The 27172-nt window shown below is 45.5% G+C and overlaps 1 protein-coding gene across 2 annotated transcripts in view; it reads left to right on the top strand.

Annotated features, from left to right (window-relative positions):
• Nucleotides 1-24202, top strand: part of LOC106561553 (hepatocyte growth factor receptor-like) — a 97243-nt gene extending 73041 nt beyond the window's left edge. For both annotated transcript variants that reach the window (XM_014125645.2, XM_014125644.2), the window contains exons 11-21: nucleotides 4684-4902; nucleotides 6969-7118; nucleotides 10383-10539; nucleotides 11281-11421; nucleotides 11990-12244; nucleotides 13938-14018; nucleotides 15076-15257; nucleotides 15762-15871; nucleotides 16144-16309; nucleotides 19082-19218; nucleotides 21941-24202. In XM_014125645.2, coding sequence (XP_013981120.1) covers nucleotides 4684-4902; nucleotides 6969-7118; nucleotides 10383-10539; nucleotides 11281-11421; nucleotides 11990-12244; nucleotides 13938-14018; nucleotides 15076-15257; nucleotides 15762-15871; nucleotides 16144-16309; nucleotides 19082-19218; nucleotides 21941-22184 — 1842 coding nt within the window. In that variant the 3' untranslated portion in view covers nucleotides 22185-24202. The remainder of the gene's footprint in view (nucleotides 1-4683; nucleotides 4903-6968; nucleotides 7119-10382; nucleotides 10540-11280; nucleotides 11422-11989; nucleotides 12245-13937; nucleotides 14019-15075; nucleotides 15258-15761; nucleotides 15872-16143; nucleotides 16310-19081; nucleotides 19219-21940) is intronic.
• Nucleotides 24203-27172: the final 2970 nt, after the last annotated feature.

Genomic DNA, 27172 nt, shown 5'->3' with positions numbered 1-27172 from the left:
ACAACTGACTAGGTATCCCCCTTTCCCTATACAACTGACTAGGTATCCCCCTTTCCCTATACAACTGACTAGGTTTCCCCCTTTCCCTATACAACTGACTAGGTATCCCCCTTTCCCTATACAACTGACTAGGTTTCCCCCTTTCCCTATACAACTGACTAGGTATCCCCCTTTCCCTATACAACTGACTAGGTATCCCCTTTTCCCTATACAACTGACTAGGTATCCCCTTTCCCTTTATTCATATTTTTCATAATTTCATAATTAATAAACTTTTTTTTTTTTTTAAACACAGCACATCTGTTGTTTCTATGTCAAACGGTTTTGTTATATTTCAGTCTTCTGTGATGTATATAAAGTGTAATATTGGGATACAAACTCAAAATTGATTACATTTCAACTCTATATCTGATATGGTACAGGTGTCTTCTTTTTTAAAGCCCATAACCATGTGTGTGAGGTGTATACTTTTGTTTCATAGTAGACTTGTTTAAGACTACCAAGAAACACTCTGTGTGATGCTGATTTATCTCAGTGCAGTAAAATTAACACACAAATGGAGAAATTACAGGGGCAAAAGGTACAGGAATGTTGGACCTGATCCGGCCTTTTCAAAATCACACACTGGTTGAACTCTCATGAGTAGGCTGGCCAAGATTCACCCTCACAGTTAGAAATGGAGTGAAAATGTCTCTACACTACACTGAGTATTCACAGCTGGGTTGGATGTGCTAGGTTGAATTACACTGCATTCGGAAAGTATTCAGACCCCTTGACTTTTTCCACATTTTGTTACGTTACAATTACATTTGTTTTTTCCCTCATCAATCTACACAAAATACCCCATAATGACAAAGCAAAAACAGATTTATTGAAAATGTAGCAAACGTATTAAAAATAAAAACTGAAATACCTTAGTTACATAAGTATTCAGACCCTTTGCTATGAGACTCAAAATTGAGCTCAGGTGCTTCCTGTTTCCATTGATCATCCTTGAGATGTTTCTACAATTTGATTGGAGTCCACCTGTGGTAATTAAATTGATTGGACATGATTTAGAAACGCACACACCTCTACAGTGAGGGAAAAAAGTATTTGATCCCCTGCTGATTTTGTACATTTGCCCACTGACAAAGAAATGATCAGTCTATAATTTTAATGGTAGATTTATTTGAACAGTGAGAGACAGAATAACAACAAAAAATCCAGAAAAACGCATGTCAAAAATGTTATAAATTGATTAGCATTTTAATGAGGGAAATAAGTATTTGACCCCCTCTCAATCAGAAAGATTTCTGGCTCCCAGGTGTCTTTTATACAGGTAACGAGCTGAGATTAGGAGCACACTCTTAAAGGGAGTGCTCCTAATCTCAGCTTGTTACCTGTATAAAAGACACCTGTCCACAGAAGCAATCAATCAATCAGATTCCAAACTCTCCACCATGGCCAAGACCAAAGAGCTCTCCAAGGATGTCAGGGACAACATTGTAGACCTACACAAGGCTGGAATGGGCTACAAGACCATCGCCAAGCAGCTTGGTGTGAAGGTGACAACAGTTGGTGTGATTATTCGCAAATGGAAGAAACACAAAAGAACTGTCAATCTCCCTCGGCCTGGGGCGCCATGCAAGATCTCACCTCGTGGAGTTGCAATGATCATGAGAACGGTGAGGAATCAGCCCAGAACTACACGGGAGGATCTTGTCAATGATCTCAAGGCAGCTGGGACCATAGTCACCAAGAAAACAATTGGTAACACACTACGCCGTGAAAGACTGAAATCCTGCAGCGCCCGCAAGGTCCCCCTGCTCAAGAAAGCACATACACATGCCCGTCTGAAGTTTGCCAATGAACATCTGAATGATTCAGAGGACAACTGGGTGAAAGTGTTGTGGTCAGATGAGACCAAAATGGAGCTCTTTGGCATCAACTCAACTCGCCGTGTTTGGAGGAGGAGGAATGCTGCCTATGACCCCAAGAACACCATCCCCACCGCCAAACATGGAGGTGTTTTTCTGCTAAGGGGACAGGACAACTTCACAGCATCAAAGTGACGATGGACGGGGCCATGTACCGTCAAATCTTGGGTGAGAACCTCCTTCCCTCAGCCAGGGCATTGAAAATGGGTCGTGGATGGGTATTCCAGCATGACAATGACCCAAAACACACGGCCAAGGCAACAAAAGAGTGGCTCAAGAAGAAGCACATTAAGGTCCTGGAGTGGCCTAGCCAGTCTCCAGACCTTAATCCCATAGAAAATCTGTGGAGGGAGCTGAAGGTTCGAGTTGCCAAACGTCAGCCTCGAAACTTTAATGACTTGGAGAAGATCTGCAAAGAGGAGTGGGACAAAATCCCTCCTGAGATGTGTGCAAACCTGGTGGCCAACTACAAGAAACGTCTGATGTCTGTGATTGCCAACAAGGGTTTTGCCAACCAAGTACTAAGTCATGTTTTGCAGAGGGGTCAAATACTTATTTCCCTCATTAAAATGCAAATCATTTTATAACATTTTTGACATCTGGATTTTTTTTTGTTATTCTGTCTCTCACTGTTCAAATAAACCTACTATTAAAATTATAGACTGATCATTTCTTTGTAAGTGGGCAAACATACAAAATCAGTAGGGGATCAAATACTTTTTTCCCCCACTGTAAGGTCCCACAGTTGACAGTGCGTGTCAGAGCAAAAACCAAGCCATGAGGTCAAATGAATCTTCCGTAGAGCTCCGAGACAGGATTGTGTCGAGGCACAGATCTAGGGAAGGGTACCAACAACACAGTGGCCTCCATCATTCTTAAATGGTAGAAGTTTGGAACCACCATGACTCTTCCTAGAGCTAGCCCAATGGTCACTCTGACAGAGCTCCTCAGTTCCTCTGTGGAGATGGGATAGCCTGCCAGAAGGACAACCATCTCTGCAGCACTCCACCAATCAGGCCTTTATGGTAGAGTGGCCAGATGGAAGCCAGTCACGTCTGGAGGAAACCTGGCACCATCCCTACAGTGAAGCATGGTGGTGGCAGTATTGTGCTGTGGGGATGTTTTTCAGAGGCAGGAACTTGGAAACTAGTCAGGATCGAGGGAAAAATGAACAGAGCAAAGTACAGAGAGATCCTTGGTGAAAACCTGCTCCAGAGTGCTCAGGACCTCAGACTGATGCAAAGGTTCACCTTCCAATAGGACGACGACCCTAAGCACACAGCCAAGAAAAGGCAAGAGTTGCTTCACGAGTCTCTGAATGTCCTTGAGTGGCCCAGACAGATTCCGGACTTCTCTGGAGAGACTTGAAAAACGTTTTGCAGCGATGCTTCCCATCCAACCTGACAAAGCTTGAGAGGATAGAGAAGAATGGGAGAAACTCCCCAAATACAAGTGTGCCAAGCTTGTAGCGTCATACCCAAGAAGACTCTAAGCTGTAATCGCTGCCAAAGGTGCTTCAACAAAGTACTGAGGAAAGGGTCTGAATACTTATGTGAATGTGATATTTCCGTTTTTTGTTTTTAATACATTTGCAAGAAATTCTAAAAACTTGCTTTTGCTTTGCCATTATGGAGTATTGTGTGTAGATTGTTGAGGGGGAAAAAACAATTGAATCCATTTTAGAATAAGGCTGTAACGTAACAAAATGTGGAAAAAGTCAAGGGGTCTGAATACTTTCTGAATGCACTGTATATACAGTGTTTGACTGTCTACCATAACTTTTGGGGCTTTATTATGACCTCCTGGAACTCTGATGTGCAGTATTGAAAGGAATGTTCCACCTTGTGCTTTCAGATGGCCTGATGCACTATCCATATTTAGAAATAATGATATTGTAGAGATGTGGAAATAGAACAACATACCTGCAGCATGAGTGTAGTAATAGGAACTGGACCAGATTCATGGTCTTTGAGCATTTCAAATGGAAACAACTATCTGACAGAATGACATGTCAACACAGCTTTCATCGCTCTTCACAAATCCTCGTCCCCTTATTGATTGTAAGCCGTGTAAACAGAGTAACAGAGCAACTTTCAAACACACTTGGTGTCAATGCGTCTGTTGAGAATCGTAAGCCAGAGGGTGGAATAATTTGAATAGTGCACCATCACAACCTTTATGTAGAGGAATATAAGGTGGCTTTCTCTTATGTGTAAGAAAATATTACATACACACATCCATTGTCTCTGAGCAGGTGCGGATATCATTTAAAAAAAATAAAAGGTGAAAAGAGGCTCTTTCTCTCATGTGGCTCTCACTTGGGCGATTAATGTGATGGGAGGCTTTTTGGTTTTAGTCCAGGGTGGTATAAACACACTGCTGTTGTGCCCTGGAGCAAGGCACTTAAACCCCACAGCAGCTGTAGATATGGAGCTGTAATGGATAGTTTGTACAACTACAAAGCGTGTAATATACCCTGGGATGAAAGCATCTGCCATGTGAAGGATTAGTAAGTGTACTTGTTATGTGACAGCAGGGTAAACGCTATAGGCTTTTTTAAGAGTGTTTCTCTTAACTTGTGGTGTGTGTATGTGTATGTGTGTTTATGTGTGTGTGTGTGTGTGTGTGTGTGTGTGTGTGTGTGTGTGTGTGTGTGTGTGTGTGTGTGTGTGTGTGTGTGTGTGTGTGTGTGTGTGTGTGTGTGTGTGTGTGTGTGTGTGTACGCGTGCATGTTACTTATGCTGTGTGAGTGTTCTTCCTCCAGAACTGCACCAAAGGTGAGGACAGGCTGGCCATCCTGTGTACCACCCCGTCCCTGAAGGACCTGGGTCTGCAGACTCCTGTGGTCACCAAGGTGGCGTTCGTCCTGGATGGTTTTTCCACGCCCCAGTTTGACCTGCTGTATGTAGAGGACCCTCGCTTCGAGGACTTTCAGAGACCCACCGTCACATCAAAGGGCAACAAGAGCATTCTGGAGATTAAGGTTAGACATGTCAGATCATTGAAATAAATGTCACTTTTCTGTGCTCTAACTGGGTCTCAACTGACCTCCTGAATTGGCTGAATATAACTGGAATTTACTGATAATATTAAGGTGAGACATTCCCCCTCGCCCCTCCACCACCTCTTCATTGTAGTGATGACTAGGGTTGGGGTCACTTCAGTTACCATCCATTCAGAAACTGAACTGAATTTTGATTCATGCATTGGAAAAATCCTAATTTTAAACAAATGGCACTTAGAGTTTCTATTCTGGAACAGAGTGTCTGTTGATCTCCTGAATTGGCTAAATTCAAATGGGATTGAACCCTGATTGGAGTTAACGACACCTTGCTCTCCGGCTCACCTCGAGACCGTGAGCTGACTCATCCTCGCCGTCTGAGGTTTGAAGGAAACAATACTGAAACAAAACAGGAAAAGGAGTCCGTTTCCCTTCGCCCATCCTCCACAATTCTCTCCGTCACTCCTCTGGCCCCTCTCCACTTCTCCAAGTATTCTCTCCAACTCACCACATTGTTCCAAGTTCCCGAGGTCAAAGCCCTTGACATATTAATGGCCGGTTTTGAACGTGCAACCCCATTTCTCTGGGTAGAAAAACGTTTTTTCAAACAATGAAAAAAAAGGAGGCACTATGGTTAGTGGCAGCTGTGTGGAGCGAGTCGCACAGGATCCTTGGTCGGCTTTTTTTCCCAGGCATGACCTTGGCCCAATAGTCTAATCCTCCCCCTTCCTCCCCTCTCTCAGTTACCTCCCACCCCCCACCAATCACCTTCCTCATCCCAGACAAGCCCCCATGAGCCCCCATTACCCAGGGGACACACATCGCCCTGGGTTACACTGTTACAGGCTAAAAAAGGCCGCTGGTCAGGCTCCTGATAACGTTATTAGTCTTGGCTGGTGTATCTCTGCAGATCGCTTCATGAGAGTTTAACAAGCGTCTCAACCCAGATTAGCACCACACAGACTGTTCGTTTGGATAGGAATGGCAGAACTTTTAATAGTTATTCTCTATGGGACATGGTACTTTCAATGTTCCATACCCAAGCATTAAATATGTTACAACCTCAGGGTACAGACATCAGATGACAGATTTGTATTGTACGTATTATTCAGTATGCTTTGTATGTGTTCAAATTCTGTAGACATTTAAGTTTGTTCTTGTCTTAGTGTGACTGGTATGTCTGTATGCGTGTGTGTGTATGTGTGTTCACATGCACTGTATTAGTTGACGTGTACTGTAGGGTGGTTTAGGAACAGGTGTGGCCCTGTGTCAAATCTGAAAATCCCAGGATGTCACGCGAGGAATGATCCTTCTCTTTATGGCCTTCTGCTACGCTCATACAGCACAGCCAGGCAGAGTGAGAGGCAACCGAGCTGTGTGTGGTGGTGGGGGTGTGGTGGTGGGGGTGTGGTGGTGGGGGGGTGTGTACGTGCATGTGTGTCAACCAAACAATTTGAGGAGAGTAGCCAAGGCAGTCTGTGTGAAAGTGAGATTAATTCTCTATAAATCCTCTCTTCCTGTCAAGAAGAGCCCTCATGGACAAAGGGTTAGTTAGTGTGTATGTAGATGCACAGAGGCATCTCTGTCCAGGGCGGTGGGCTCACAAGAACCGTAATGGCACCCCAACCAATGCCTCAGTCACTTCCACTCCCAGCTTGCATGTCTCTGAGTGGATACTGAAGGACTCACTGAGGATGATGTAGTATTGCATGTGCATATGATCCCTCTCCCTATCTCCCTATCTCCCTATCTCTCCCTCTCTCCCTCTCTCCATATCTCTCCATATCTCTCCCCATCTCTCCCCATCTCTCCCCATCTCTCCCCATCTCTCTCTATCTCTCCCTATCTCTCCCTTTCTCTCCCTCTATCTCTCCATATCTCTCCATATCTCTCTATATCTCTCCCTATCTCTCCCTCTCTCCCTCTCTCCCTCTCTCCCTCTCTCCATCTCTCCCTCTCTCCCTCTCTCCATATCTCCCTCTCTCCATATCTCCCTCTCTCCATATCTCCCTCTCTCCATATCTCCCTCTCTCCCTCTCCCTCTCCAGGTGCCAGGCCGTGTGGATGTGGAGGCGATGAAGGGGGAGGTGCTGAAGGTGTCTAACAGGACTTGTGAGAGCGTGACTGTGGTGGGGAACACTCTGGAGTGTACTGTCCCCATGGAGCTACGGGACGCAACCAACGAATTGGAGGTGGAGGTGAGGACACAGACAGAGAGAGAGAGAGAGAGAGAGAGAGAGAGAGAGAGAGAGAGAGAGAGAGAGAAAACACACAGACACTGACACAAAAACACACTCCCTTCCAACCAAACTTTCAATCAACACTTCGAAACTAGCTCCATGAACTTCCCACTGAGTCCCCTCATCACCCCTAGTTAGACATGGATGAGACCACCCTACCTTCCCTTGGCTTTCTGAGCTCTCCACTTCACTTGAGACAGCCCCTTGTCTACAGAGACCACTACAGACAGCTATAGACCCCCCAGTCTAGCAGCCCCACTCCACAGCTCAATGAAGGCCTTGTTGGGCTGCCACTGCATCCATACAGAGGGCTCTGTGTGTGTGTGTGTGTGTGTGTGTGTGTGTGTGTGTGTGTGTGTGTGTGTGTGTGTGTGTGTGTGTGTGTGTGTGTGTGTGTGTGTGTGTGTGTGTGTGTGTGTGTGTGTGTGTGTGTGTGCGTGCGTGTGTGTGTATCCTAAGTGTGCCTATTTACCGATTGACTAATGTCAGAACACCAGTGTGCAGTTCGTGCTTTGATAGATCATACAGTAGTTTACATCGTTCTGTTGTCTGACATTTTATTACCACAGTCACTAGCCAGGAAAATGTACAGAAAACACCATATTCCTCCTGGCATTTCATGATCACCCCTGAACGTTACCGGAATGTTCAACTCAGACTTCCAATATCTCACACACAGTAGTTTCTCTCAACCAAATAGTATGTCATTGACTTAAAACTGCTTAGAAATGTCATAACAATACATTGTTAACCATAAACATTTGACTTTCCACATTGTCTTTAATGGACGTGATTCAACCCCAGAACGTTAAAGCAACATGGAGCAGAAGACAGGGCTATTTCATAATGATATAATTCAGGCCGGTAAAGGCAGAGCAACATGGAGCAGAAGGCAGGGCTGTTTCATAATGATATAATTCAGGCCGGTAAAGGCAGAGCAACATGGAGCAGAAGGCAGGGCTATTTCATAATGATATAATTCAGGCCGGTAAAGGCAGAGCAACATGGAGCAGAAGGCAGGGCTGTTTCATAATGATATAATTCAGGCCGGTAAAGGCAGAGCAACATGGAGCAGAAGACAGGGCTATTTCATAATGATATAATTCAGGCCGGTAAAGGCAGAGCAACATGGAGCAGAAGACAGGGCTGTTTCATAATGATATAATTCAGGCCGGTAAAGGCAGAGCAACATGGAGCAGAAGGCAGGGCTATTTCATAATGATATAATTCAGGCCGGTAAAGGCAGAGCAACATGGAGCAGAAGGCAGGGCTGTTTCATAATGATATAATTCAGGCCGGTAAAGGCAGAGCAACATGGAGCAGAAGGCAGGGCTATTTCATAATGATATAATTCAGGCCGGTAAAGGCAGAGCAACATGGAGCAGAAGACAGGGCTGTTTCATAATGATATAATTCATGCCGGTAAAGGCAGAGCAACATGGAGCAGAAGACAGGGCTGTTTCATAATGATATAATTCAGGCCGGTAAAGGCAGAGCAACATGGAGCTTTGGGCACAATCAGCTGCAGAGTTGAGGGTATTGGAACTCACCATTAGTGTGATCTCTAGAGAGGGGTCAGGCAATATCCCTAGACCCCCTAGCCTCTGTCCCTGGCTGTCCACACTGACACACCAGTAGGCCACACCCGGGCAGCCCCAGACCGAGCCAGACAGCCATAGACAGAGCCAGACAGACCCAGACAGAGCCAGGCAGCCCCAGACAGAGCCAGACAGACCCAGGCAGCCCCAGACAGAGCCAGACAGAGCCAGACCGATCCAGACAGACCTAGGCAGCCCCAGACAGAGCCAGACAGAGCCAGGCAGCCCCAGACAGAGCCAGGCAGCCCCAGACAGAGCCAGGCAGCCCCAGACAGAGCCAGGCAGCCCCAGACAGACCCAGGCAGAGCCAGACAGACCCAGACAGAGCCAGGCAGCCCCAGACAGAGCCAGACAGACCCAGGCAGCCCCAGACAGAGCCAGACAGAGCCAGACCGATCCAGACAGACCTAGGCAGCCCCAGACAGAGCCAGACAGAGCCAGGCAGCCCCAGACAGAGCCAGGCAGCCCCAGACAGAGCCAGGCAGCCCCAGACAGAGCCAGGCAGCCCCAGACAGACCCAGGCAGCCCCAGACAGAGCCAGACAGAGCCAGACAAGCCCCAGACAGAGCCAGGTAGCCCCAGACAGAGCCAGACAGACCCAGGCAGCCCCAGACAGAGCCAGGCAGCCCCCGACAGAGCCAGGTAGCCCCAGACAGAGCCAGACAGACCCAGGCAGCCCCAGACAGAGCCAGACAGACCCAGGCAGCCCCAGACAGAGCCAGGCAGCCCCAGACAGAGCCAGGCAGCCCCAGACAGAGCCAGACAGACCCAGGCAGCCCCAGACAGAGCCAGACAGAGCCAGGCAGCCCCAGACAGAGCCAGGCAGCCCCAGGCAGCCCCAGACAGAGCCAGACAGACCCAGGCAGCCCCAGACAGAGCCAGGTAGCCCCAGACAGAGCCAGACAGACCCAGGCAGCCCCAGACAGAGCCAGGCAGCCCCAGACAGAGCCAGGCAGCCCCAGACAGAGCCAGGCAGCCCCAGACAGAGCCAGACAGACCCAGGCAGCCCCAGACAGAGCCAGACAGAGCCAGACAAGCCCCCTGACACACACACCGTTTCCAGCTCATTTCTCCCAAACCTAATAATGGTAAAAGCAATATCTATGATCCAATCTGCACTCCGTCTGTGGCTCACGCCACTCCACATGTAAGAGAGAGAGAGAGAGAGTGTGTGTGTGTGTGTGTGTGTGTGTGTGTGTGTGTGTGTGTGTGTGTGTGTGTGTGTGTGTGTGTGTGTGTGTGTGTGTGTGTGTGTGTGTGTGTGTGTGTGTGTGTGTGTGTGTGTGTGTGTGTGTGTGTGTGTGTTCATCAGTTTTTCCCCTAGAATGGAATTGGAGTTTTCCAACACACACCATAAAAAATGTATTATCTAGAACATAGTTGTACATCACTCACTCACTGTTCTCCTGTCCTCTGTCTGTCTGTCTGTCTGTCTGTCTGTCTGTCTGTCTGTCTGTCTGTCTGTCTGTCTGTCTGTCTGTCTGTCTGTCTGTCTGTCTGTCTGTCTGTCTGTCTGTCTGTCTGTCTGTCTGTCTGTCTGTCTGTCTGTCTGTCTGTCTGTCTGTCTGTCTGTCTGTCTGTCTGTCTGTCTGTCTGTGTGTGTGTGTGTGTATTATGTGTGTAGTGGCGTCAGGCGTCGTCCTCAGTGAGCCTGGGCAGGGTGATGTTGGCCCATGAGCAGGACTACAGAGGGCTGCTAGCTGGCTGTGTGTGTGTCAGTCTGCTGCTGCTGATGTTGCTCACTCTGTTCCTCTGGAAAAGGAGGAACAAACACATTGACGGTATGTCAGTTTGTGTATTTTGTGATATATTTTCAATTGTGTGTGTGTCTGTGCGTGTGCATGTGTGTGTGCATGTTTGCCCGCCTCTTACTGGCTGTGGGATTGTGAGGTGTTGAGCTGATGGGAGCACTGGTGGAGCTCTATCCTTCTCCTTCAATGACTGTGTTCTCTCTCTCGCTCTCCCTCTGCTACTGCCTCCCTCCTCCTCTCCCTTTCTCTGTCCCCTCCCTCCCCCTGTACCCCATCTCTCTATCTCTCTCCCCCCTCTCTGCCACCCCACTCTCTTCCCTACATCCAATCCTCTCCTTCTCTCTATCTCTCCCTCCTACTACCTCTCCTCCTCTCTCTCCTCTCCCTCCTCCTCTTCCTGCTCCTCTCCCTCCTCTCTCTCGCTCCCTCCTCCTCTCTCTCCCTCCTCCTCTCTCTCTCTCTCATCCTCTCTCCTTTTCTCTCTCTTCCTCCTCCTCTCTCTCCCTCCTCCTCTCTCTCTCTCTCTCTCATCCACTCTCCTTCTCTCTCTCCCTCCTCCTCTCCCTCTTTCTCTCTCCTCCTCTCTCTCTCCTCCTCTCTCTCTCCCTCCTCCCCTCTCTCCTCCCCTTTCTCCTCATCTCTCTCTCTCCCTCCTCCTCTCTCTCCTCCTCTCCCTCCTCTTCTCTCTCTCTCCCTCCTCTTCTCTCTCTCCTCCTCTCCCTCCTCCTCTCCCTCCTCCTCTCCCTCCTCCTCTCTATCTCTGGTCTCCAGATCTGGCTGAGGGTAAGGTTTGGTATGACGGCAGGGCTCACATTCAGCACTTGGATATGTTGGCTAACGCCCGGAGCATCAGCCCCACTAACGAAATGGTGTCCCACGAGTCTTTGGACTATAGAACCACCCTGCTGGAGGGTACGTTTCCTGACACTACACCTCTGGGGCGGTTACTCTGACCCTAAAAACCAACAGTAACCCTGTACTAACAACACCTGCCTTTCTTAACCTTAACCTCGAACCTCTAAAGAGATGGCCATCTAACTCTGTGTTGACAGTTTTTTTATTCTTTGCTTCATACCTGATGCCTATTCAGACCTGGGAAACCAATGACATTAATGTATCGATGGAGGTGAAAACCAGAAGGCACTCCAACGTCCAACAACTAGAGTTGCCCATCCCTGCCTGCTCCTCTTTCAAAATAACCCTCACGTTTTCACTCATGCAAACTCATTTTCCCTCCCCTGCTTCCCTTATCCCCCCAATGACATAAACAACGAAGGAGAAAAAAAGAGAAAGAGAAACTACCTTTCTCAATTTCCTCTTCCTGTAATGTGCAGGTCTCAGGTTCCCCCTCTTCCTTTCTGTAACCATGACTCTCTCTTTCTCCGACCTTTCTCTTTAGCATCACTCTGTGATCATGTGACCTATGTTGACCTCTAACCCTGACCCCTGTAGTAATTGACCTTTGGCTATATTGTTTCAGACCAGGGTGTGGAGAGGCCAGAGTTGTGCAGGGGCGCTCCCCCTATCTACGGGAGCCATGGGGAGCTGCTGTCCCCCAGATTGGGGCTCGGAGGCATGGGTCTGGGGGCAGAGGGGGAGCTGGTGTCCCCTCTCCTGTCGGCCCCGGTCCACATCGACCCGTCCCAGCTGCACCCGGACCTCCTGAAGGAGGTTCAACATGTGGTCATCGCCAGAGAACATCTGCTGTTACATTTTAACCAGGTCATCGGCAGAGGTCAGTGGGATGATCATACACGTGTATATACTGTACACACTTCTGATACATGAACACATACACAGGTACAGTGCACGCCAAGACGCCCACATCCATGAACACACATGCACACACACAGCCACACACACACACACACACACACACACACACACACACACACACACACACACACACACACACACACACACACACACACACACACACACACACACACACACACACACACATGCACACCTATACCTACACACACACAGACACACACACACCTAAACACACATTACCCTAACACAGACTCAGACACACTTATAAAGCCTTTAGGGAACCTGTAGGTCTCTCAATCATATCAGAATCCATCTCCATAGGGGATACACATAAATACACTTTAGAATCACCTTGTAAGAGCTTAATGACCAACATTATCAAACCACCAGGTTGGACATCCAGACATAAACAATCACCAGACATTATATTGTGGTCACCAAGTGGGGTGTTCACTACTTCACTATATCACTATATTAGTTTAAAGGAGAAAGGCCTTTCTCTGTTATTAACATCCCCACAATGTTCGGGGACAATGCTCCCAAAATCTGCCTCCTCCCCCTTAGCTCAACCCTCGGGGAAGCCTGGGGATTCCGAAAGCAGAATTATGGGGTGGGGTGATTTGTACCCGGGTAGCATTGCAAGCTCCATTGTTGATCCGTGTGGTGTAAGCTGAGCAGTCTTTGCATCTGCAGGGATTGTGATGGGAGAACGCCTCAGAGAGTTCTCTACGCTCTTCTAGCTTTAATACCCCAACACCCCTGCAAAGCTGCACTGAACCCTCTCGACCACATATAATTCAATAAGGGCCACAGTAACTCAGAGCTCAGATAGGGGGAGATATAGCCTCCCACTGCTATGGCTACTACTGTAGGGTGCTGTATGAATGGCCCTCCAGTAAAGGGTTATAGAAGTCACCTAGGCTTCAACCAGTGGTGGGGAAAGTATACAATTGTCATACTCATCATACACAATTGCCAGTAAAATACTACTTGAGTAAAAGTCTAAAAGTATTTGTTTTTAAATATACTTAAGTATCAAAAGTAAAAGTATAAATCATGTAAAATTCCAGACGGCACAATTTTTTTGCTTTTCTAATTTACAGATGGCCAGGGGCACACTCCAACTCAGACATAACTTACAAATGAAGCATTTGTGTTTAGTGAGTCCACCAGATCAGAAGCAGTAGGGATGGCCAGATAAGTGTGTGAATTGGACAATTTTCCTCTGTTGCTAAGCATTCAAAATGTAACGAGTACTTTTGGGTGTCAGCAAAAAAATGTATGGAGTAAAAAGTACATTATTTTCTTTAAGAATGTAGTGGAATAAAAGTAAATGTTGTCAAAAATGTAAATAGTAAAGTACAGATACCCAAAAAAAAACGACTTAAGTTGTACTTTAAATTAATTTGACTTTACACCACTGGCTTCAACAAAGGGAAATCTTGCTTTTCTGAGTGACTGACTGCTCCATTGACATGCCTCCAAATGACTTAATGGGCTAGAGAATCGGGTGCTTAATCCTCGTGAGCATAGTTCAGAAACAAACAAATCGTTTTGGTATCAAGGATTCCTCAGTGTAAAGTGTGTATTGTCTAACATCAAGCACTCAGGTTGTTGCTTATTTGACATCATCTTTATTCTTCTTCATACAGGGCACTTTGGCTGTGTGTTCCACGGTACCCTGTTGGAGGCTGACGGACAGAAGCAGCACTGTGCCATCAAGTCTCTCAACCGTGAGTACTGCATGACCACAAAGGCACAGTTCACCCCGTCAGTGTTCAAATCTCATTGCTCTGATATGTCACCACACAACGCAACGCCACAACAACTTTAGAGATCTCTTGAACGTGCTACGGCGGTGTGTCCTGTGGAAGGATGATTGAGATGGATTGGCTCCTGGTGGTGAGGATGACATTAGGGTCCCCCTCGCTCTAATTGTGTAACCTGTCACTTTACCCTGAGAGCTGAATGTCCTAGATACGTCTTCCACAAGGCTTCGGGAAGCTCTGCCGCTGGGCTGGTGGTAACCCATGGCGATAGAGGGTTACCACTGCCTTGTTCTCTGAGCCTTGGCCTTCTCATTGAGTTTACAGTGACCTAAAGTTCCCCAGGGAGCTTTAAAGAAAATAAAGAAGTTCCCCAGGGAACTTGTCACTGTCATGGAAAAGGCACATGGTTTGGAGAATATTGTAGGTGATGTCACCATGTTGTTTCTGCAGTAGGCAGATAGTTCTTAACATCCAGCTTAACAGCCTCGTTTTCTTAGATATTCTTTGATCTTTCTTTTACTCAGCACTAAATGGCGAGTTGTCCTTCTTTGCTTCTGTGTGTGTCGTCATCTGGTAGTTACAGTGAAAGGGCAATCAGACGTTTTATCTTAGCTAAATGAGATTCTGTTTCCAACGAGATTAGAAGAGAAGGGGAGGGGGAAAGACCAGTGACACCAGGAGCACTGATTCGATTGGATAATGGGAGTGTTGTGTAGCAGTAACCTATAGGTTTGGGGTAGGGTCACAGTCCCTATGCTCAGACAGCCTGGAGACTGGCTCCTCATGGGCTCCTAACAGTGGTATATAACTAAGGTTTAGATGGCACAACGGTAAAGAGATAGAGGTTTATGACTTGATGGCCTGTTTTTGTTTGCGTTTTTGTTGGTGGTCCATCTAACAGCACATGATTAAACTTTAATGTCAGGTTGTTGTAAAACAGAATGTGTTCTCTTCTCAACAACTTGGTTAAATAAAGGCAATAAATAAATAAACAATCCTGTAATATCTTGCTGTGTTTCAGGGATTACTGACCTGGAGGAGGTGTCTCAGTTCCTGAAGGAGGGGATCATCATGAAGGACTTCAGCCACCCCAACGTGTTGTCTCTCCTGGGGATCTGTCTGCCCCCTGAGGGCTCTCCTCTGGTGGTGCTGCCATACATGAAGCACGGAGACCTCAGGAACTTTATCAGGGACGAGACACACGTAAGATGCACACACACATACACAAACTCTAGGCATACAATCACCTTTATAAGTCATAGTGTTTTGGCTGGAATAATGGCTGATTTAGGCCATTGCAGCTGAAACATTGTATATTTAAGTACAGGAATAAAGCATGGGAGCAGCATATATTGTAGAGATGTAGGGTCTTCATTTGATCACCCTGTTGTTGCAGGAAATGTCATGCACAGCAGACATGCAAACTTGTAGTGTATTCAAGGTTTAAAAGGCTTCTAAAGTTAAATTTCCACTTAAAATGTTCAAACTTGATTTGCCCTAACAAAAAATGAATCCACCCCTACAAAAAGTACAATTCATTATAATCCACACAATACTTCACATTTACTGTTGCTGTAGGATTATTTTCCTGCTGTGAGAAACTGGTCAAATTAAAATCCTACATCTGTATCGCGTGCAGGCTATTCAGTCTTTTTTGGCCTAGCAACAGTGCATATCACCTAAACACACCCTTCCTTGTTTCCCCAGAACCCAACAGTGAAGGACCTGATGGGCTTTGGTGTGCAGGTGGCCAGGGGCATGGAGTATCTGGCCAGCAAGAAGTTCGTCCACAGAGACCTAGCTGCCAGGAACTGCATGTAAGATCTGGATCCAACTGTCAAATGCACTCTCAGACAGTCAGTGTGTGGAAGTGTAGTCACCATTATAGTGAGAGCTAACGCATTGTCATGCCATACAGTCATGCATACTTTGAGATGTTTTATTTTAATGGGTGCCATTTTGCTCCAACCATTACAGGTTAATAACACTCTAGTAAGAATGTTTGAATCCAACATGGCTGCCAGTTTCCCCTAGCTCTGTAAATCTCCAGTAAGGCTGTGGTTGAAGCCGTCCCTCTCTCCTCTGCTAGGCTGGATGAGAGCTACACAGTGAAGGTGGCAGACTTTGGCCTGGCCAGGGATGTGTATGAAAAGGAGTACTACAGCATCCATAGCAAGAGTGGAGTCAAACTACCAGTCAAGTGGATGGCCCTGGAGAGCCTGCAGACACACAAGTTCACCCCCAAGTCAGATGTGGTAAGAGCCTACACACACACACACACACACACATGCATGTACACACACCATTATCCACTTATTAATTCACTTACAGTTAAGTGATAATGCTCGAGAAGCCAGTGTTTGGAGGATATATTGTCTTGGACTGGCAAACCGTGCCAATATATCCTCAAACACCGGCTTATAGGGCATTATCACTTTTATACAACGCGTTACCAACATATTCAAATAATGATTGACATATATTCATATTTTCATTTATTTTCATGAATTTATACATACCATTTCATCCTTCCATGCGATATAGTCCTAACACAAATCAAGGGTTGCTACCCAAGCCAGCTGGTCGTTCGTTCTATCGGTTAGGTTGCCAGAGACGCAAACCGGTCGTGAAGTCTTTTGGTTCTATATCATTGGACGCGACCCAGTCGTTTGTTCTAAATGTTCCCTCTTGCTTGCTAGCTAGCCAACTATGGATAACACAGTCACTTCAAACAATGAAGAAAAAATAACAGCAAAGTAGCTGCATTTGCATTTGTTTAAGATGTTTTCTAGTGACATTTATTTGGATACATCCACCAAAATGAGCTGATGATGCACGATTTTGCCTGCCATCGGAAATGTGCTCTCTCATCAGGACACTGTTCAGAGGAGCTAGCCAACTACACAGCTAACACAATCACTTCAAACTGAAACTGGAAAGACAGCAAACTAGCTACATTTAGTTTCGTTTGACCTGTTTTTCTAGTCTAACCAAATGCTAGTCTAAAAGAAATGAGAAATGGTATCTCGATGCCTTTTTCCAGTGTAGATCAAGTGTATAAATTGCCTGGCTGGGCTGATGAGACAGTGAATTGCGCCCTGAGACGGAACAGTGAATAGGCATTTCAACGTCATAGCTTTAGCTGGTGGTTACTTGTGGAGTTGACACCGCCTGGAATGCGGTTTTAACCAATCAGCATCCAAGATTAGAACCACCCGTTGTATAGTATTACATAACCATTCTCTCATCTATTCAAACTCACTCACTCACACACACCAACACACACACACACACACACACACACACACACACACACACACACACACACACACACACACACACACACACACACACACACACACACACACACACACACACACACACACACACACACACAGAAACGCGTACAATATCGATCAGAACCTATACTCAGCATCAGCCTTAATCTGGCCTGCTACCCTCTCAGCCCCACTCCTTCTTAACAAATCACCACTCTTACTGTTCATTCTCTGGTTAATGTACAGGGTTCACTTGTCTCCGCTACAGTTTCCGTTTATAGGGTTAGCTTGTCTCTGTTACAGTTTCTGTTTATAGGGTTAGCTTGTCTCTGTTACAGTTTCTGTTTACAGGGTTAGCTTGTCTATGCTACAGTTTCTGTTTATAGGGTTAGCTTGTCTCTGTTACAGTTTCTGTTTACAGGGTTAGCTTGTCTATGCTACAGTTTCTGTTTATAGGGTTAGCTTGTCTCTGTTACAGTTTCTGTTTATAGGGTTAGCTTGTCTCTGTTACAGTTTCTGTTTATAGGATTAGCTTGTCTATGCTACAGTTTCTGTTTATAGGGTTAGCTTGTCTATGCTACAGTTTCTGTTTACAGGGTTAGCTTGTCTCTGTTACAGTTTCTACCTCTATAACTCTATTATTTCACAAACCTTAGCTGCATTTAACACTCCTCCTGTCTGTCTGCTCTCTTCAATGAAGGCTGGAAATATGGAAAAACTGGGGTTGTGTCCAGAAGTGCACCCTCTACCCTATATAGTGTGCCACTTTTGATCAGGGCTCATAGGGCTCATAGGACTCATAGGGATCATACGGCCCATAGGGCTCATAGGGCTCATAGGACTCATAGGGCCCATAGGGCCCATAGGGATCATAGGGCTCATAGGACTCATAGGGATCATACGGCCCATAGGGCTCATAGGGCTCATAGGACTCATAGGGCCCATAGGGCCCATAGGGATCATAGGGCTCATAGGGCCCATAGGGATCATAGGGCTAATAGGGCCCATAGGGATCATAGGGCCCATAGGGCTCATAGGACTCATAGGGCTCATAGGGATCATAGGAGTTATAGGGATCATAGGACTCATAGGGCTCATAGGGACCATAGGACTCATAGGGCTCATAGGGATCATAGGACTCATAGGGATCATAGGGCTCATAGGGCTCATAGGACTCATAGGGCTCATAGGGCTCATAGGACTCATAGGACTCATAGGGCTCATAGGGATAATAGGACTCATAGGGATCATAGGACTCATAGGGCTCATAGGGATCATAGGGCTCATAGGGCTCATAGGGATCATAGGGATCATAGGACTCATAGGGCTCATAGGGATCATAGGACTCATAGGGATCATAGGGCTCATAGGGCTCATAGGACTCATAGGGCTCATAGGGCTCATAGGACTCATAGGACTCATAGGGCTCATAGGACTCATAGGGCTCATAGGGCTCATAGGACTCATAGGGATCATAGGGATCATAGGACTCATAGGGATCATAGGACTCATAGGGATCATAGGGCTCATAGGGCTCATAGGGATCATAGTGCTCATAGGGCTCATAGGGCTCATAGGGATCATAGGGCTCATAGGAGTCATAGGGATCATAGGACTTATAGAGCTCATAGGGCTCTGGTCAAAAGTAGCTCATTTTATAGGAAATAGGGTGCCAATTCAGACACAGCCTGTAAAGTACTGTGATGTGATCTGATGTGTTATTGGTCCATTTGGTGTTCTGTGTTTCAGTGGTCGTTTGGCGTGTTGCTATGGGAACTGATGACCCGGGGAGCCCCGCCCTACTCGGACGTCAACTCTTTCGACATCACAGTGTTCCTACTGCAGGGGAGACGGCTGCTGCAGCCAGAGTTCTGCCCCGACGCCCTGTGAGTAGTGCAAACACATGACACACTCAGACACACAGACAGACAGTACACACACAATCTTGTACACACACAAACATACATACATGTACACTCTTCAAGCTTATTCCCAATCACTCCCAGATATAAGACAGATGATTTTATTAATAAAAGTGCACACACACACACACACATACACTCCCCTGTCCTTCACCTTGACCAATGTACATAGAGGCATGGCTCAGTGCTTCTCATTGGCAGAGACATTGAGATGAACAGAGGCCCATTGTTAACTTAGGTACAGCATGGAGAGAAGGACAGATATGCAGACAGGGAGAGAGAGAGAGAGCGAGAGAGACAGACCGGAAGAGGGAGGGAGGGAGGGAGGGAGGGGAGGGAGGGAGGGAGGGAGGGAGGGAGGGAGGGAGGGAGGGAGGGAGGAGGGAGGGAGGGAGGGAGGGAGGGAGGGACAGTGGACAGGGGAGAGACCAACAGAGGGAATAGAGAGAGTTAGAGAGAGACACCGACAGGGAGAGATGGGCAGATATACAGACAGAGGAAGGGGGAGAGACAGACAGAGAGGAAAAAGAGAGAAAGAGAATATATATATATATATATATATATATATATATATATATATATATATATATATATACAGAGAGAGAGAGAGTGAGAGGAAATAGAAAGAGAGAGGGAGAGATGGGGAGATAGGGAGAGAGATAGAGAGAGGGAATAGGGAGAGAGAGAGAGATAGATAGAGAGAGAGAGCTATGTAAACTATAAAGCATGTAGAACTACTGAAGCTGAATGTTTAGAAAGGGCACGATAGAGTGAAATCCTCCCTATCTTACCCAGTCTTTGGACAACATTAGGTTTTTAATGGAGGATGTAGATCATAATGCAGATTCAACCAAGCGAAGCACGAAACAGAACAATCCATAACTATTCAGGACTCTATTCATGAACATTGACTGACATAGAGTATTTCCAGAATGAATGGGGCCCTGTAACAAAACTGTCAAACTTAATATGGCTAGTGGCTACTAAACACCTAAGTAAGCAAAATATATATACAGTGAGGGAAAAAAGTATTTGATCCCCTGCTGATTTTGTACGTTTGCCCACTGACAAAGAAATTATCAGTCTATAATTTTAATGGTAGGTTTATTTGAACAGTGAGAATAACAACAAAAAACAACAGAATAACAACAACAAAAAATCCAGAAAAACGCATGTCAAAAATGTTATAAATTGATTTGCATTTTAATGAGGGAAAGAAAGATCTTTCAATCAGAAAGATTTCTGGCTCCCAGGTGTCTTTTATACAGGTAACGAGCTGAGATTAGGAGCACACTCTTAAAGGGAGTGCTCCTAATCTCAGCTTGTTACCTTTATAAAAGACACCTGTCCACAGAAGCAATCAATCAATCAGATTCCAAACTCTCCACCATGGCCGAGACCAAAGAGCTCTCCAAGGATGTCAGGGACAACATTGTAGACCTACACAAGGCTGGAATGGGCTACAAGACCATCGCCAAACAGCTTGGTGAGAAGGTGACAATAGTTGGTGCGATTATTCGCAAATGGAAGAAACACAAAAGAACTGTCAATCTCCCTCGGCCTGGGGCTCCATGCAAGATCTCACCTCGTGGAGTTGCAATGATCATGAGAACGGTGAGGAATCAGCCCAGAACTACATGGGAGGATCTTGTCAATGATCTCAAGGCAGCTGGGACCATAGTCACCAAGAAAACAATTGGTAACACACTACGCCGTGAAAGACTGAAATCATGCAGCGCCCGCAAGGTCCCCCTGCTCAAGAAAGCACATATACATGTCCGTCTGAAGTTTGCCAATGAACATCTGAATGATTCAGACACAACTGGGTGAAAGTGTTGTGGTCAGATGAGACCAAAATGGAGCTCTTTGGCATCAACTCAACTCGCCGTGTTTGGAGGAGGAATGCTGCCTATGACCCCAAGAACAGCATCCCCACCGTCAAACATGGAGGTGGAAACATTATGCTTTGGGGGTGTTTTTCTGCTAAGGGGACAGGACAACTTCACAGCATCAAAGGGACGATGGACGGGGCCATGTACCGTCAAATCTTGGGTGAGAACCTCCTTCCCTCAGCCAGGGCATTGAAAATGAGTCGTGGATGGGTATTCCAGCATGACAATGACCCAAAACACACGGCCAAGGTAACAAAGGAGTGGCTCAAGAAGAAGCACATTAAGGTCCTGGAGTGGCCTAGCCAGTCTCCAGACCTTAATCCCATAGAAAATCTGTGGAGGGAGCTGAAGGTTCGAATTGCCAAACGTCAGCCTCGAAACCTTAATGACTTGGAGAAGATCTGCAAAGAGGAGTGGGATAAAATCCCTCCTGAGATGTGTGCAAACCTGGTGGCCAACTACAAGAAACGTCTGACCTCTGATTGCCAACAAGGGTTTTACCACCAAGTACTAAGTCATGTTTTGCAGAGGGGTCAAATACTTATTTCCCTCATTAAAATGCAAATCATTTTATAACATTTTTGACATGCGTTTTTCTGGATTTTTTTGTTGTTATTCTGTCTCTCACTGTTCAAAGAAACCTACCATTAAAATTATAGACTGATCATTTCTTTGTCAGTGGGCAAACGTACAAAATCAGCAGGGGATCAAATACTTTTTTCCCTCACTGTACCTAAAAACGATATTTCATGTGCATTTAATCTTAACCCCCTCCTCTAAATCCCACCCCCCAGGTATAACGTGATGGTTGAGTGCTGGCACCCTAAACCGGAGCGGAGGCCTACCTTCTCAGAGCTGGTGTCCCGTATCAAGTCCATCTTCTCCAGCTTCAGTGGAGAGCACTACATACTTCTCAACACCACCTATGTCAACATCGACAAGATGACCCCCTATCCCTCACTCATTTCCTACTCCTCATCCTCGTCCTCTTCCTCCACCCGTCAGGGCCACCCCCTGGAGCGAGACTGCTGCACCTGATGGGGGGTGGGGGTGGGGGTGAAGAGAGAGAGAGAGAGAGAGAGAGAAGAAAAGAGTGATGGAAGAAAGGAGAGGAAAAAGAATGAGCTTGACAGAGAGAAAGAAAGAGGGAGTAAATAGTGGGCCTGAGGTGGTGGAGACTTTGGGTCGCTGGAGAACTAGTGTATGTGACTGACAGACAGACACTGGACAAACTCGTTGACTGAGAAAAGACAGTTTGAGGATACTGACCTGTGCCGTGCGTTCAGTACATGTGTGTAATGTGTATATATACTGACCGATGAGTGACGACCAACCTAACAGGCATCACTGTACGCCTGAGGCCTGTATGAACTGTAAGGATGACCTTGGTCTGCCTCTGCTCGACAACCTAGAAATTGCTCTAGAATCTCCAATGACCTTTGACCCTGGTATGACCCTGGAGCCTGAGTTCAGGAGGTCAGGCCTCTTGTCTCTATCACAGACAATTTGGAGACATGGGAGAACCTTTTCAAAGAACAAAGCCTATAGAAGCACATTGTGTGTATGAAGTACAAGTGAAGCGCCATGATTTGAACGATTCCCTTCCCTAAAGAGGGGACCGGAGGATTTTGGAGACATTTCTGCTTGTTACTGGGTGGCATGTGCTTAGAGATTTGGCGAAGTGCCAGGCTCCAGCTGTTCTTTTTCTCTATGTCAATGAAAGGTGGTGTATTGTAAAGAAACATGTTACACCTTCATCCTCCGCACTATCACTGAATGCCCCTCTCCTCCCACTTCTCCTCGCATTCCTCCCTCCAAGCTCCCTGCGCACCGGGACTGAAGGAAGACAAAAGATGCCTGCTTTGTCATTACAATGTGTGCTCCAGCCTCCAGGTGATATTCTCACTAACCGAGGTGGTGCAGAGTAGCTGGCAAGAGGACCAATCTGCTACCCGGCCCGTGAGGTGTGTAGCAGCTACACTGGATACTTCTTATGAGTGTAATAATCTTTGATGATTCCCTTTTGATGTGCTTCATTTTAAATGTCTCACTGCTTTGTTGCCGTGAGTGACTCACCTATTTGTAATCTGCAGATGTTTCCCAGTTGAAAAGTGGTTTTTTTTGTATTTTGGTAGGTAACACTTTGACTTGAAACGGCCTGTCATAATGTCTACATAGCATGTGTCATAACGGTTTGTAAAAGCTCAGCCTGAAACTGGACATAATCATTTTGACTTCAGAGAGTGAAATGGGGGAAATTGGAGACACGTTTGAACGTTTTATGGTTTTGGGCATCATAATAATAGTGTTACGTCAGTTGAGAAAAGTACTTTTACTGTCAATCATGATAGTATTCGTACAATAGCTATGTCAGCATTTTGAAAGACCACTTCAATGTTAAAATGTTACCATTTTGCCTTTCCTTTGTGAAGTGTTTGGCTTTTTACTATGACTGCTGTGATGTAATTAATGATCAGGCCAGCAATGGACAGATATGAATGTTTGTTCAAATAAATGTTAAAAATGCTGTACTATATTTTTTAGAATGCCTTTATAATGAAAATGATCCTCAATCAATATTGGTCCAATGGAATGCCATAACTGAGCAGTGGTGCCACAACAATGAACAAATCCACTAAACTAAACTTTAATGAACCACTGCCTTTTGTACAAAATTATATTAAAGGGATAGCACCTTTGTGGATGTGTCTTCTATATGTAGGATTTAACTGGTAAACGTGTGTGTATATACTTTATGACAGGTGACTGTTGTAGGTACAGCACAGTACAAACAAACTAAAGATACTGTACAGTCATTGAACAACTGGAGCTAGCAGGCTCACTTCCTTCACTATAGACTTCTACGTTTTCTATTGGTAACTAAATGGCTTAGAAATCCATGAATTGGTCCATGTTTCTCACTGTCTGTGCAGTGTGAGTGTCTGTATGAGCACTGTTACGGGTTCGTCTATGAAAATAATGATGGTACATATGTTGTTACGTCGTTATGCCGTCTGACAGTCTCAGTGTAATAAAGCTATATTATCAGTGTGAAATATCTTATCATTGTCTGTATGTACATCCTTTAGTTTACCAGGCAAAGTAAATCTCTATTTACAAGGGTGACCTGACGGTGAGATAGTAACAGAATGGTGTCATTATAATGACTACCTTACATCATCTACCTATAGGGTGCATTTCGTAATATCTGTCAACTAAGCAGTCAAGGGGTTTCAGTTTCATTTATTAAACTTTTGCAACAAAAAAAGACCATTATTTAAGCAGGGAGTCATGCTGAGACCAGGGTCTCTTTTGCAGATGAGCCCTGCATGAACACATCAAACCAGGGCATCTCTTGAGGTTGAGAACCGAGATAGCAAGAACCCCCAGGTTTTTCTCTAAGAGCTGGAGAAAAAAAATGTTTTATACGTGCCCAGAATCCTGAACGTTTTGTTGGGTTGAATGACCCTGCGTTAGCTAAGTGTTTAAAAAAAGTTACATTTGTATGGTAGTGGACTGGGCATTGAGGTTCACTGATTGGAAGTCCTGTTTGGATAACATACAGGAAGTACAACAGCCTTATAGGCTGTACATTTTGTGTCTACCCTATTTATGTGACGTGAGGTGACCCAGGAGCAGAGAAGAGAACCAGACGAGGAACCAGTGGTTTAGAATAAACTGAAATACTTTCCTGGGAAAAAGTTCAACAGTAGGTACAAAGTAAAACTTGGGAAAACAACAAACACTATGACTTGATAACTCAGTCAGGAGACAGACGCACACAGCAAAAAAATCTAGCTTCTGCAAAGGGTAAAGAAAATCATAATTAGTAACTGAAAACACCTGTGTCATTATTATCTCTAGGACGGTCTCTGCCGCCCTCTGGTGATAGGTGGAAACATGACAATTTCACTCCTTTAGCCTTCTCTGCTGTCACTGGCTTGTTGTAACCTCTGACCTCTCACCTTTCTTTACCCTCTCCTCTTTGTATTGTTGTCTAGGCGAGCCTGACATCTTCCTCTGTCGAGCCTGGCCGGTGACCGAAGCGTTCATTGCAAGTCTTCCTCTCAGTTACTTGGAGACCTAGGGTCGTGTTCATTAGGGACGCCATAGCAATTGAAAACAAATCTGAATTCTTTCGTTTCATGCCTACTAAAAATGACCCTGAGCAATATATCTTTAATCTGTATCTGTCTATACAGTAGTGACCCACTTGTCTTAGCCAAAATGTCATCATATGGAGATAGATAGAGGAGGGAGCCTCTCAGTGCTAAAGCTCTTCAGCTATGTACTTATCAGTTACTCTGGAATGACTGGAGCCTGCACAATGTTTCCCTCACCCTCTCACTTATTCATTATCTCCCTCCCTCTCTCTCTGTCTCAGTCTCTGTGTTTCTTCCTCGTTCTCATTTCCCCTCTATTTGACACACAAACGCTAAAAGAAAGAACAGGTGGGCATAGCTCAGGTATGTGAATGTGTGTCATTGGATTAGTCAGTCCCTTTGGAATGCAAGTCGACTTGACTGGTGCTAGACACACTACACCTTTCTCCCCCTCTACTGCCCCATGCCAACTGATAATGAACCTATTCCACCCTCTCAGCACACATTCTGACCTGAGTCAACACACACACTCATTAATCCACTAACGAGCTTTGGCAATATGCATTGGCAAGAGAGTGAGTTGGGACAACTCCTCATTCCTATTCTTTATCAAACAAACTCTCATAGTTTGAATATGTTGTTTTTCTTTTAGAGGAATATACATTATTCTGATCATTGAATCTGTTCAATCAGAAAAGCACTGTGTCCTCAAGCTGTGTTTTCTGAGGGGTGTGTATGCCCCCTATTGGTACTCTGCAGCTCTTGCAGCTAAAGTACAATCTAATGTTTCGTCTGATTTGCCAACTTAGTATACATTACAGTAAACAACACATACGACCATTTCACACAGAGAGAAAGGCCTCCTCTAGTCTATATAACAATTACAATTCTGCCTAAATATTTCACAATTCCTAGGTTCTACATTTGGATGAGATTAGGTACTTCAGAACCTTTATCTATCCATAATTCAGAATTTGGCCGTAGATCTTTAGATGAACACATCTCACATACCTACAAGCGGTTGGATCTTGGCCTGAATCACACATTCCTCCCTACCTACACTCTGCTCCAAGCCAAGGTCATCCAACACAACCACTGACATGAGCTGAATATTATGTCATTGTTGTCTGCCATGGCTGCAGGATTCTGGCTGCCATTTTAGATAATCAGTTAGGATGCGTCCCAAATGGCAGCCTATTCTCTTTATAGTGCACTACTTTTGACCAAGACCCATTGGGCTCTGGTCTAAAAGTAGTACACTTTATAGGGAATAGGGTGCCATTTGGGGCGCAACTTTAGACTGCCCCTGGTAGAAAGTGAAGAAGACTGCCGGGTTGGGGTTGCAGTTCTGGATATATCACTCTTGGTACCCATGTTAGATGGAATATTCCAGGCTTCGATCTGCCAGACTTATGGATGTCAACAATTTTAATTATATGATATATTGCCACCACTCCTAAAAAAAATTACATATTTTGTAATGTAAAATCATTTTTAAAAAACCAATGAAAAAGATACATGTAAAATGAAACGGAATGCCCAGGGAGTATTGGCACAAGGCACATCCAGACTGTTCCACTGCCTCCTCCCTCTACCAGCTTTCAACACAAAGGATATCATCTGGGCCGGCAAGACTAGAGGTCTAGAGGTGTGGACACATAATCTCAGTTACCCTGATGGCACTGTCTCTAACTACGCTTTGATGCCGGGCCAAAAACACTGTTCTCACAGTGATACTCAGAAAGGAGGAGCAACAAATAAGCACACAATTGTTAAGAATTGTAATATTGCAATGATACTGTATCCAAAAGTTCAGCAACTCCTGTCAACTCATCCTGATACTGCCTACCTCTTTAATATCTTCACTGATTAACCATCTGTTGAGTTTCTCCACTGATGATTATCTAAAGCAGGGTGGTTGTA

This window comes from Salmo salar, chromosome ssa10, assembly GCF_905237065.1.
Source record: "Salmo salar chromosome ssa10, Ssal_v3.1, whole genome shotgun sequence".
Taxonomy (NCBI): domain Eukaryota; kingdom Metazoa; phylum Chordata; class Actinopteri; order Salmoniformes; family Salmonidae; genus Salmo; species Salmo salar.
This window is presented reverse-complemented; position numbering and strand designations above follow the sequence as displayed.